Source organism: Sus scrofa, chromosome 5, assembly GCF_054392235.1.
Source record: "Sus scrofa isolate SSC_HxYL_T2T_F1_AM1 chromosome 5, Sscrofa_HxYL_maternal_Yorkshire_Landrace_v2.0, whole genome shotgun sequence".
Classification (NCBI taxonomy): domain Eukaryota; kingdom Metazoa; phylum Chordata; class Mammalia; order Artiodactyla; family Suidae; genus Sus; species Sus scrofa.
Window position 1 is genome coordinate 76,353,142 of NC_139387.1, and position 12,463 is coordinate 76,365,604.

At 53.5% G+C, this 12,463-nt stretch overlaps 1 protein-coding gene across 50 annotated transcripts in view; it reads left to right on the forward strand.

Moving 5' to 3' along the window:
* CACNA1C (calcium voltage-gated channel subunit alpha1 C) overlaps positions 1-12,463 on the forward strand; it is a 438,324-nt gene that overhangs the window by 347,238 nt on the left and 78,623 nt on the right. For 34 of the 50 annotated variants that reach the window (XM_084957093.1, XM_084957107.1, XM_084957092.1 and 31 more), the window contains exons 14-18: positions 8,306-8,513; positions 9,303-9,423; positions 10,535-10,649; positions 11,236-11,356; positions 11,585-11,654. In XM_084957093.1, coding sequence (XP_084813219.1) covers positions 8,306-8,513; positions 9,303-9,423; positions 10,535-10,649; positions 11,236-11,356; positions 11,585-11,654 — 635 coding nt within the window. The remainder of the gene's footprint in view (positions 1-8,305; positions 8,514-9,302; positions 9,424-10,534; positions 10,650-11,235; positions 11,357-11,584; positions 11,655-12,463) is intronic. The other 16 variants (XM_084957117.1, XM_084957114.1, XM_084957116.1 and 13 more) reach the window with 1 other exon arrangement.

The window sequence follows — 12,463 nt, forward strand, 5'->3', positions numbered from 1 at the left end:
CCTGCTGCAGTGTGACACAACCATAGGGCCAACGCGGGGACTCTGAGAAGCTCAGGGAAGCACCTGCTAAATCCCACGGCCAAGGCCAGGCCACCCTGCCAGTGTGACCAGGTCACATCTCCGTGAGGCTCTGTTCCCGATGTGACCAAGGCTTCCAGTGCAAACAGGGGAGACGGGACCTTTGGGTCTGTAACCCAGGTGGGTTTGACTCTGGAGTGACAGACACAAACTGGGTCCTGGCCCAGGAATGGACAGGTGGGCAGCTAACAGAAGGAGCCAAGCTGGCAAGTTTGACCTCTAGCCCCAGGCTGCCCGGGGCCCTGACCACCGTCATCTAGAATTCTCTTTGGCTCCTGGCCCTGCATATGCCTGTTCAGCCTCCAGCCTTCCTCCAGGCTCTGGGGTCTTACGGGACCAGGGCCTTACTTTACTGAAGTGGTCCTTGGACACCACCCATGGGTCCTGTAGCTGCACACGGGAAGCTGAGCTTCCACTGAATGAAGTCCATCTGCTCCTCCAGGTTATCTCTCCTGACCCACATCCCGCCACCCACTCCCGCCCTCGGGAACGGGGACAGCAGCCCTAGCATAGACTCACCACGTGACTTCGCTTTGAAATACTCCACCACAATAGATCAAAGCCACAGCATGGAGAGGGGTCCTTTTTTGCTCCTCGGAACAAGAACAGTCGGGACGAGTATAAATTTAGCGGTGACCCTCTCTGGAACAGAGAGGCAGTGGGGTGGAGAGTTTGCAAAACTCCCCAGAGCTGTGGGTGCCGTTATTTTGAGGATCTTTTATTTATAGCAGGCCTGGGGCTCTGCTCTGTACCCAGAACTCAGAGGGTGGCCCTGAGCTCTTTGAAGCCCGGGTTTACAAGAGGATGTTTCCGGCTCAAACAAGGCTTGGGTTTTTTCCATCGTCCAGAGACGGGAGGATCCATGGGCACAAACCTGAGGCAGACAGAGCAGCAGCAAGATGCAGACAGGGTTCCCTTAGCCCGAGGTGGGGGGCGGGGGGATGAAAATGAGGAAGGCCAGGGAGTTTAGGTAACAAAGAAAGTGACGGGTGAAAAGCCCTCACATGCACCTGCTGCAGCTGGAGAGGCAGGTGAGCAGGACACACTTTGGGGAGAGTGACTCAGAGCCAGAGGAGGGTTGAAGTGAGACCTTGACCCCAAGGATGGCAGGCAGCAGGAGGCGTGTCTCTGGACCACCTTGTGCTGGGGTGGGGGGCGAGCCCCCGATGCTGGAGGATTCTTTCATGCACGTGAAGAAGAGATGGGGCTTGGTTTTCCTGTTTCTCTACAGGGTTCAAGACTTTTCACCATAGCTTTCTTTTTGGTGCGTGATTGTGTTTGAATCGATTAGGAAAAAAGCCTCCAGGGATGGTGATTATGCCACTAACCCTCCAGTTCATCACCCACGAACCTTTTGAAAGGGAGGGGTTCTGGGACCTGAGCATCATCTGACCTGAGGCAGGAGGTCAGGAAACAGGCTGACATTGAGGGGGCAGTGTCTGCCAGGCCACTGCCACTTTCTTTAAATTGCTCCCATCACCCTGCCCAGAGGCTGAACACAAACAAGACCCTCCACCACGACCTGGCCCAAGGACAGTGGCTTCTCAGCCCAGGAGTGTCTGTGAGCAGGAAGGCTAGGTCAGGGGCCTGGCTGCTGTCGGTCTTGTGAACCAAAGCTGGCAGCTGCCCTCAGGTCTGTGGCCACTGGTTCTGAGCCCCCAGGGTGGACGCTGTCTCCAGGCATATGATTCACATGCTTTTCTGGAAATCCTGCCCAAGCGTCACAAAGCTATAGCAACCCTACTTTCTGTGCAGCAAATTAATGAATGATAGATTTTTTCTCTTTTTCCCTTTTTAAAAAATCGGGGCATACACTTGATCCTTGAACAACATGGATTCGAACCGTGCGGGCCCACTTATAAGCAAATATTTTTCATGTTGTGGGACCACATGGCCCATGGCTAGTTGGATTTGGGGACCCAGAACCTCAGCTAGGGAGGGCTGACTGTAGAGTTGTACTCTGATTTGCAACCGCTGTAGGGGGTGCCCTAACCCCCGAGTTGTCCAAACATCCACCATAGTTGACATATGACCTTGCATTGGTTTCAGGTGGACAGCACAGGATTCAAGCCATGTCCATATTATGCAACAATCACCTTAAGTCTTGGTAACATCCGTCACCTCACACACGTTACAAATTTTTTGTCTTGTGCTGAGAACTTTTTAGCATCTTCTCTCTCAGCGGCTTTCCAGTGTACAGTACCATGAACTTGCTCACCATGCCAACACCGCAGCCCCAGGACTTCCTGATCTCATAACTGGAAGTCTATACCTTTTGTCCCCTCACCCAGTTCTCCCCGCCACCCCGGGAACCACCAGTCCATCCTCCAGACACATGATCTGGTGGTGCGTGATCTGGTGACAGGCGGTCAGGAGGCTCAGACCCCCTCCCCCAGATCTGGAGATGATGTGGGCAGGGAGCCACCTTTGGGCAAAGTGGGTGTGACCCCCCCTGCTCCACACACACACAGGAGTCTTTGTCACCCGCATCCCCTCACCGCCCCTCCAATAAGCACAAAGGCATCATGTTTAAGATTCATTCCTTCATCCAACAAGCCCCCCAACCCCCTAGTCACCTCCTTTGGGCTGTGCTCTCAGCACGGAGGATGTGACCCAAGCTGGTGGGCCTGGTGTCTGGACCTCTCACCCTGTCAGTGATGGGTGAATAAGAAGCAGACTGGGGACAGAGTGGTCACCAGGGGGATGCCTGGTGAGGGGACTTCGAGTGTGGCCTACAGGGACTGCAGGGGTGACACCAGGAAGTTCGCAGCTCTGTGGGTCTGATATCAGTGACTCCAAGGGGGGACGTGGCCAAGGGGTATCTGCAGGTCCCTCTGCTGTGAGGTTCCCTTTCGAGCTGTGATTAAGGAGAAACCCAGAGAGATGTCAGGAACCCTGCCCCGCAGAGACCTGTCACCTGTGATGGTCTGTACCTGGATCACCGGCCACTGGGAAAGGTGATTTTCTAGTTCATTTGCTCAGTCATTCATTTGTTCCTATTATCCATTCAACATCCGTGGGTTAGATTTTTCCAGTGTGTTATAATCCATCACCAGCTCCGAGAACACCATCCATGGCTCCTTTGAGGCTCCTCACCGAGCCGTGGGGGGAGCTGCTGCAGGGACCTGGCGGCAGGGCCATCGGAGTCACTGGGGCTTGTGCTGCATGGCTGTGAGAGGCCTGAAGGGACTGAGGGTTTGGGCTCCCCTGTGGGGCGGGCTGCGGGCTCCTGTCTCTGCTGAGAAGTGCAATCACTGAGAGAGCTCAGGCTACCCGGGCAGCCTGCTCTGGCCATGAGAAGACAGTTCTCCCTTCTCACCAGAGGCTCTGCCCCTGGCTGGCTGTCCCCAGTGGAGCTCTGCCTTCCCTGATCCCCTCCCCACAACCCGGGCCCCCAAGGCCTCCCCCAGCATCCCCTCCTCCCTTTCACACCAACTTTCTCCCTGGAGTCTGGGGCATCCTCGGCCGGCTCCCCTTAGGGCTGGTGCCCACCTGGCAGACAGCTTCGAACCTCAGTGCTAGGCCTGGTGTATTTCCCTCCTGGGCACGGGCCTCGTGAAAATTAAGGCCCCAACCTTTTATGGCCATTAAGACTCTCCCAGAATATTCTGTGCCACTGAAACACAGGATCTCAGAGGGGCTCTGGAACCTTAATCCACAAACAGACTCTCTCCACTCTGATGTGGCTGGACCTTCTCCTTACACATAGGCTCCAGAGTTACTGGTTCCTAAATCCCGGCTTGCTGGCAGGTGTTGGAGGGTCATGTGACAACGCTGGGAGTCAGCATTTGGAAAATGGTCCCTCCTCAGCTTCTCATCTCCAGGCAGCTTTGGGAACTTTAACTGGGGTGGTGGGGGTGGGAGATCCAGTCCAGAGAGGTTCTGACTCCTTGCTTTAAGCAGAACCATGGCTGCCACCCTAGCCCACTGGGCGTCCCAGAGCTCATCACACACGCTAGCTTAGACAGAATTTATTTGAGGATGGAGGTGGAGGGGGTGGAAGGGAAAACCTCTGCCTTCTGCCCTCAAGAACTCAAGTCTGTTTGGTTGAGACAAGGCTGTCACAAATGAGGAACATGTAAGAGCATTTATAGACCAGATACAAATCAATGTGCATTAATATTCTGCAAAAACAGAGGGAGTGTGGCGGGCAGGCAAACTAGAGGTGGAGAGAGGCCAGGTCTGTGAAGGAGAAAGGAGCGTGAGAGACTCCAGGAGGGGAAGAAGTTCGTGTTTACACCCAAACTGTTGGCCCATCTGCTTCTGTCACTTAATATGAAACTGTTCTCGGGAGAGAGGCCGTGCCGGGGTGCAGCTGCAAGGCCACAGCGGGGCTGCATGTCGCTGTCTTAGGCAGTAAGAACAATCCTCCGTCTCCGTTGGTAGCCAGCTGAGATGCTCTAAGCGGAAGAGATCAAGGTCGTGACCCGGAAAGCAGGTGGCCGCAGGTGTCACTGCAGGGAATTGAGACAGTCCTCTCTCGCCCAGCTGGAGGCTTAGTCCCTTTGGTGGCTGCAGTGGGTCCCTTATCCTGTACCGACCCTGTCATAGGCACCCAAGCCCCTTACAGCAACCGTTTGTGTCCCCCCTGCCTCAACCCACTTTTCCAACAGAGGGCTTTTCCCCACCCATCCCAGCAGTGAAGGGCATCATGTTCATGGCAGAGAGACACAGGGCCCCGCCAGCCACAGGCCTGGCCCTGTGGGAGGGATGGGTTTGCTGCAATCCAGGATTTCTCAAACTTGCCTCCTTATTAGAATCCCCCCGGATCCTTGGTAAAAGCAGATTTCTGGGCCCCAAAGTACAGCTATTGAATCAGAATCCCCAGAAGAGAGGCTTTTTACAAAAACCAGCTTTTTGAACAGGGTGACTTTGGGAAACTTCAGGAAACCATGCACCCTCTCTTACCCACGGATGCAGCAATCCACCTCCCAAGAATGACCTCACTTTTGCCCAGGCTGGGCTGAGGGCTACATTCTGGCAAAAAACTTAAAGGCATTTTTTGTCTGAAGATCAGTAGTGATAACAATTATCACTAACCTGTGTGCCAGGCATTCTACTTGGGTCTTTTTTTTTGAGGTGGGGGGGCAGACCTATAGCATAGCCACAGCATACAGAAGTTCCCAGGCCAGGGATCAAACCTGAGCCACAGCAATAACCCAAGCCAGTGCAGTAACAACACCAAATCCCTAACCCACTGTGCCACAAGAGAACTCCTTTTTTTTTTTTCAATTGAGAGTCAGAATTAGGAATTCCCGTTGTGGCTCAGCAGAATCGAACACAACTAATATCCAATACCTGGCCTCGCTCAGTGGATTAAGGATCCACTGTTGCCATGAGCTGTGGTATAGGTTGCAGACACCAACTTGGATCCCACACTACTGTTGCTGTGATTGTGGCTGTGGCTGTGGCCTAGGCCAGCAGCTGTAGCTCCAATTCGACCCCTAGCCTGGTAACTTCCACATGCCACTGATTTGGCTCCAAAAAAAAAAATGGAGGAGAGAGAGAGGTAGAAATATATTTTTCTAGTTTTATTGAGAAATAATTGATGTAATTGTATATAATAATAATATATCAGTGTCTAAGGTGTGAGCAGGATGGTTTGTGTTATATAAACTGAAATGACTGTGACAGTAGGTTTAGTTAATATCTATCATTTCATATAGATACAGTGTGAAAAAGGAAAACAAAGTATGCTTATGATAAGAACCCAGGTTCCACCCTGTCTGCTTTGCCGTGTACCATTCAGCTGTGCTGTTACACTCAGCGCGTTCCACGTTTCATCTTTGTACTGCTTTATCTTGTAGCTGGGAGTTCGTACCTTTTGACCACCTTCCTCCAATTCTCCCCCTCCAACCTCCCCCCACCACCACCACCTCTAGTAACCACAAACTTGATCTCTTTTTCTGTGAGTTTGGTGATTTTTTGGTTTGTTTTTGGTTTTGTATTTTTTAGATGCCACATACAAGTGAGATAATATGGTATTTGTCTTTCTCTGACTGGCTTATCTACTTAGCATTAGGCACTTAATGTTGTTGCAAATGGCAGGATTTTCTTCTTCTTTATGGCTGAATAATATCCTATTGTTGATATGTACTTCACATTTTCTTTATCCGTTTATCCATTCATGAACACTTAAAGCTGTTTCCATGTCTCGGCTGTTATGAATGATTCTGCAATGGACGTATCCTTTGGATATATTCCCCAGAAGTAGAATTTCTGGATCCTATGGTAGCTCTGTTTTTTTGTTTTTTGTTTTCTTTTTTACGGCCACACCCAAGGCATATGGAAGTTCCTGGGCTAGGGGTTGAATTGGAGCTGCAGCTGCCAGCCTACACCACAGCCATAGCCACACCAGATCTGAGCCACATCTGTGACCTACACCACAGCTTGTGGCAATGCTGGATCTTTAACCCACTGAGCAAGACCAGGGATTGAGGAGTTCCCGTCGTGGCTCAGTGGTTAACAAATCCGACTAGGAACCATGAGGTTGCGGGTTTGATCCCTGGCCTTGCTCAATGGGTTAAGGATCTGGCGTTGCCATGAGCTGTGGTGTAGGTTGCAGACGTGGCTCGGATCCCGCGTTGCTGTGGCTCTGGTGGTGTACGCCACTGGCTATAGCTCGGATTAGACCCCTAGCCTGGGAACCTCCATATGCCACAGGTGCCGCCCTAGAAAAGGCAAAAAGGCCAAAAAAAAAAAAAAAGGAGTTCCCGTCGTGGCACAGTGGTTAACAAATCCGACTAGGAACCATGAGGTTGCGGGTTCGGTCCCTGCCCTTGCTCAGTAGGTTAACGATCCGGTGTTGGCGTGAGCTGTGGTGTAGGTTGCCGACGCGGCTCGGATCCAGCGTTGCTGTGGCTCTGGCGTGGGCCAGTGGCTACAGCTCCAATTGGACCCCTAGCCTGAGAACCTCCATATGCCGAAGGAGCGGCCCAAGAAATAGCAAAAAGACAAAAAAAAAAAAAAAAAAAAAAGAGAGAGAGAGAGAGAGAGACCAGGGATTGAACCTGTGCCCTCATAGATACCATGTCCTGCTCTTAACCCACTGAGCCACAACAGGAATGCCAGTAGTTCTATTTTTAACTTTATGAAGAACATCCGTACTGTTCTCCATAGTGGCTACACCAGTTTACACTCCCACCAACAGTGCAGGAGGGTTCCCTTTTCTCCACACCCTCTCCAGCATTTGTTATTCGTAGACTCGGGATCGTGCCATTCTGACCAGTGTGAGCTAATACCTCACTGTGGCTTTGATTCGCACTTCCCTGATTAGTGGTGTTGAGCATCTTTTTATGTGCCTGTTGGCCATTCGTATGTTTTCTTGGGAAAAGAATCTAAATATTCTGAACAGTTTTTCCTCCTTTTTAAAAATTAAAGTGTATTTGATTTAAAGTGTTGTGTTGATTTCTGCTACACAGCAGAGCGATTCATTTATACATATATACAGATTCTTTTTCATATTCTTTTCCATTATGATTTATCTCAGAATATTGACTATAGTTCCCTGTGCTCCACAGTAAGACCTGTTGTTTATCCCTTCCATATGTAATAGCCTGAATGTCCTAACCCTAGCCTCCCAGTCCATCCCTCCCCTACCCTCTCCTCCTTTCCGCCCACTTTTTAATCATACTATTTGGGGCATTTTTTTGTGGGTTTTATTGTTGTTGCTCTTAAGTTGTATGAGTTCTTTGCATATTTTGGATATCAACCCTTTATCGGATATCTGGTTTGCAAATATTTTTTCCCATTTTGTAGGTTGTCTTTTTGCTTTTTTGATGGTTTCCTTTGCTGTGCAGAAGCTTTTTAGTTTAATGCAGTCTTATGGTTTATTTTTTATTTTGTTGCTGGCAGGGGTGGGGGGCTTTTTAAAAATTATTATTTCATGGAATCCTCCCAATAACTTAATGAAGTGCGTGCTACTGCTGCCTCTGTTTTTTTCAGATGGGGGCAGGGCGGAAAGGAGGTGGTCCCCCGACTTGCCCAAAGGCACCTACAGAGCTGAGTCAGAATCAGGCTCCTGACTCCTGGCCCTCAGGTTCTCTGATACACATTCCTGGTCCTGAGTTAACTCACTCACACGTTGACTAGGAGCTGGCCAGCCCAGTTCACACCCAGCCCCAGCCCAAGGAGAGGGGATAGAGGAGGGAGTTGTCATCGATCTTAATGTCTCTGGTGGGTGTGTCCAGGGGAGAGAGGAAGGATGCTAACCCCCCACTGCCCGCAGGTACTGGAACTCCCTGAGCAACCTGGTGGCATCCTTGCTGAACTCCGTGCGCTCCATCGCCTCCCTGCTGCTGCTCCTCTTCCTCTTCATCATCATCTTCTCCCTCCTGGGGATGCAGCTCTTTGGGGGGAAGTTCAACTTTGATGAGATGCAGACCCGGAGGAGCACGTTTGATAACTTTCCCCAGTCCCTGCTCACCGTGTTTCAGGTATGGGCTCTTCTCTGCTGGGATTGTGACCTGCAGGGAGGGGGAGGGGAGGTCAGCCAGTCTGTAGCCCCCCCCAGCCCCAACCCCTTGGAGTTCCGCTGTTGGATGGACCCCTGGGGAAAAAAGATCCAATTAAGCAGTTTAAAAACTGTTTCTTAGGCATGGACACCTTCATTCAATGAGAGCCCAAAATATAAACAAAAGAAAGCAGGCCGCTCGTGCTGGGAGGGGAAAGGAGGGTGGTGGGTGTCTTTTCTGCCCATCACGCTTGCCCCCCAAAAATACCATCAGATTTGTGACTTCGGTGATATCTTGGCTTAGAACCAAGCTAAAGTAGCAGTTGAGATGGGAAGCAGATAGATTTCAAAAAAATTAAATAAATAAAAGTAGATCGGTTTACCTAGTAACATGAATAATATGTGGCTGTTACCCCAGTCTTCAAGATTGCACCTAAATTTCTAATGTTTGAGGGAAACAGGGGACCATGTGGCCCCTCCACCCCGCAGGTCCACTAATGGTGGCTCTGCACTTACCTGCGGGCAGGAGGAGTTTGCTCAGGAAGTCCTCCAGTCGATCAAACCACTGATGCAGTGGCCACGCTCTCAGTCTAGGGAGAGGGTCGGACTTGCAGGGGTGGCAGCTCAGAGTCCTGGGGAGAACCGAGGGCAGGAGGAGGGCGGGAGGAGAGAGGTCAGAGCGTCAGCAGAGCAGTGGGGCAGGGCAGGGGCGTGTCGGGGTTTGCTGTTGGTCTAACGCTGTGTCCCTTATTGGTGGGACTGTGTCATTCAGATCCTGACCGGGGAGGACTGGAATTCGGTGATGTATGATGGGATCATGGCTTATGGCGGCCCCTCTTTTCCAGGGATGTTAGTCTGTATTTACTTCATCATCCTCTTCATCTGTGGAAATTGTATCCTTTGCTCCTGCCCCCCGACCCCCACCCCGCTGCCCTACCCCTCAGCCTGCAATGCCAGTAGGTGTCCCCAGCAGGTCCTGACTGGGGGCCGTCAAGGTGCCTGGGGCCCCCGGCAGCAGGGAGAGGCCTGTGCCAGCGGGTCTGGGTGGGATGCGAGTCCATCCCCAGCGACTCCCTGGCACGGCGGCCCTGGTGTTGTGCTGTTGTGCACCCTCTCACTCCCACTCCATGTGAGGCTCCGGCTCCCCTGGCCTGGTCCCCTGCTGAGGGAGGATGCAGCCTCCACCCTGAAATGACCTTCCCCCTCTCACCCCGTTCTCTGGCCAGGGTCCCTCCCTCTGAAGCCACCCTGCAGGATGTTAGCCGTGGGCAGGCGCCCCCTCCCATCCTAAGCCTGTGAGCTTGCCTGCAGATGGGTCTAAACTAGAATCGCAGAAGATCTGGACACAGAGGCCAGCAGACAGCCTCGGGCACACCCAAGGCTGTCCACCCTGGTGATCTGGAAATGGGGTGAAAATAGTGCCTCCAACCTAAGGGTCAGGCGAGATTCAGCAGAGTAACGCAGGCTCAGCCCCTGCCCTCGGGGGCCAGGCCCCTTACCTCCCAGGGGGAACGGTGCCACCTGGGAGCTGTGTCGGGGCTGATGTGGTTCCCTGGCCCGAAGTGTGTCTGTCCACATTGGTGGCAGGGGAAGAGGCCATACATTCTGCTCCAGTTAGGAGCTCGGCTGGGGTCTGGGGCTCCTGCAGAAGTGGGCGGGCAAGCGGGCAGCTCCCCAGCAGGGTAACGGCAGCTCTGCGCCACGTTCTGCTGGAGGCAAGGCTGTTTATAATGTCACTTGCAGCCAGGCATCTCTGAGGGAAACAGAAACCAGCAATTAAAGAGCAAGGCTGGGCTCCCTGCCTCCCCGCCCCCGGCCCCAGCCTGCAGTCTGCCTCCTCCCACCCCCAGAAAACCCAGGGAGCCAGTAGGGTGATGGGGAGGGAAGGGGGGCTCCCTGGGCTTGGAGCCCCTCTGTGTCCTGTGTGTCCTTCCCCCCTTCCCCCTGAGCCCACCAAAAACCCCAAGTCCAAGGGTCATTTTCTTTAAGAATGGACACAAACAGATATCCTACTGAACGTGTTCTTGGCCATTGCCGTGGACAACCTGGCGGATGCTGAGAGCCTCACCTCTGCCCAGAAGGAGGAGGAAGAGGAGAAGGAGAGAAAGAAGCTGGCCAGGTAACCCCTCAGGGCCCTGGCCTGGTTCTGACATGTGCTCCCGTGGGTGCTGGGGAGAGCCTCGGCCCCAGCCCGGCCCGGCCACCCCTTCTGGAGCCGGGGCTCCTCCCTAGGGTCATTTGGGCCTCTCCCTAATCCTCTGCTGTAAGTGGGGACCAGCAGAATCCCCGTCCCTGGGAAAGCGGTGTGTTCCCCCCACCCCCACTGCCCGTCCAGGAAGCTGGAGGGATGGGGACAGACACTCCAAGGCGAAATCCAGCTCCCTCAGGAAGAACTAGCCCTCTGACTGTTCTGTAACCCTTCTCCCGTGTTGAGAGGACACGGTGGGGCCCAAGGCTGTCCCTGTCATTATCCAGATGAACTGTCCTAGGCCACATACCTGCTGGTCCTGAGGCACCTTTAGATGGTTTAGCCAAGGACTAAGCAGCCGAGAAGCTGGAACCCAGTTCCAGACAGAGTCAGGCGAGGCCGCCACGTGGGTGGGTCCTGAAGGTGGGTGGACACAGGCCCCAGCAGGCTGCACCCCTGGCCCCAGCGGACCACAGGGCAGCACCCTATTCCACTCAGCATCCCTTTCTTTGGCCAGGACTGCCAGCCCAGAGAAGAAGCAAGAGGTTGTGGAGAAGCCAGCAGTGGAGGAGACCAAGGAGGAGAAAATCGAGCTGAAGTCCATCACGGCAGACGGAGAGTCCCCACCCGCCACCAAGGTGAGGGGCCGTCCCCTCCAGTGGCTGGGCCATGGCCCAGGGAAGGAGGGTGGACAGCAGAGCTGGGAGTGCAGAGAGAAAGCAGGCCGGCCTCGTGTCGATGTCCTGGGCCCTTTGCAGAGCGACGGGCGTGGGTCTGCATCCACCGCTCCACCTAGACTAGGGCGCAACTTCAAGGCGACCCCAAGCCTTTCTGACTGGACCCTCCTCCTCTCTCTCGCTGCCTAGATCAACATGGACGACCTCCAGCCCAACGAAAATGAGGACAAGTGTTCCTACCCCAACCCAGAAACTGCAGGTACCGGCCCACTGCCTGGCCTGGGGGGTGGGGGCTGGGGGTGGAAGCCAATTCTGAAGCCGTGTGCAAGTGGCTGCGTGGTGGTTCCAGTTTCCCCCGCAAGAACTGGCCCCGCCAGGCTTCCCCGTCTCACCCTTCTCAGCTGGGGGAGAACGCTGCTCCTGGTCTCCTCTAATAACAGCGGAAGATAGAATATGCCATGTTGGAATGGTGCCTTCAGGTCCTTTGCAAGCTGGATCCTGCATACATTTAAGGTTTTACTGTCACCTATGTTGTAAAATCATTATTGGGTTACACAACTTATTAGTGTAACATATGCGGCAGTGTCGTGCTCGCTTAATGAGAACAGTAAATCCCAGATCTGTGCCACCCTTACCCAGAGGCGGTCCTGCCTCCCCAGACACCCCACATGCTGCTTTCCAAGCTGCTCTCAGGCCTCTTCCTGTAAAAAGTGCTCTCCCTGACTCAATGTCCTGCCTGCCATCTCATCATAAATCCGCAGGCAGGCTCCCCCGACAGGGTTTCATGTCAGAAGCCCACCGGCCACCCTCAGGAGTCACTTCCCTGCCTTAGGAAACCGCTCGCCCTGTGTGAGCCTGGCCTGCCAGCCTTTTACTGTGAATTGCAGGTATTCTCACCCGCCTGAAGCTCCAAGTCATTGCAGACCATCAGGGCACAGCTGTCTCACTGACACCCCATCTCGTGCAGGCTGGGCTGCACGGGGTCAGAACCTGGTGGGTGGCCGTGAACCTAGGGTGTCGTGACCGCCCCCCCCCAGCTCCCCAGTTCTGTCTGCTGGGAGAGAGGGC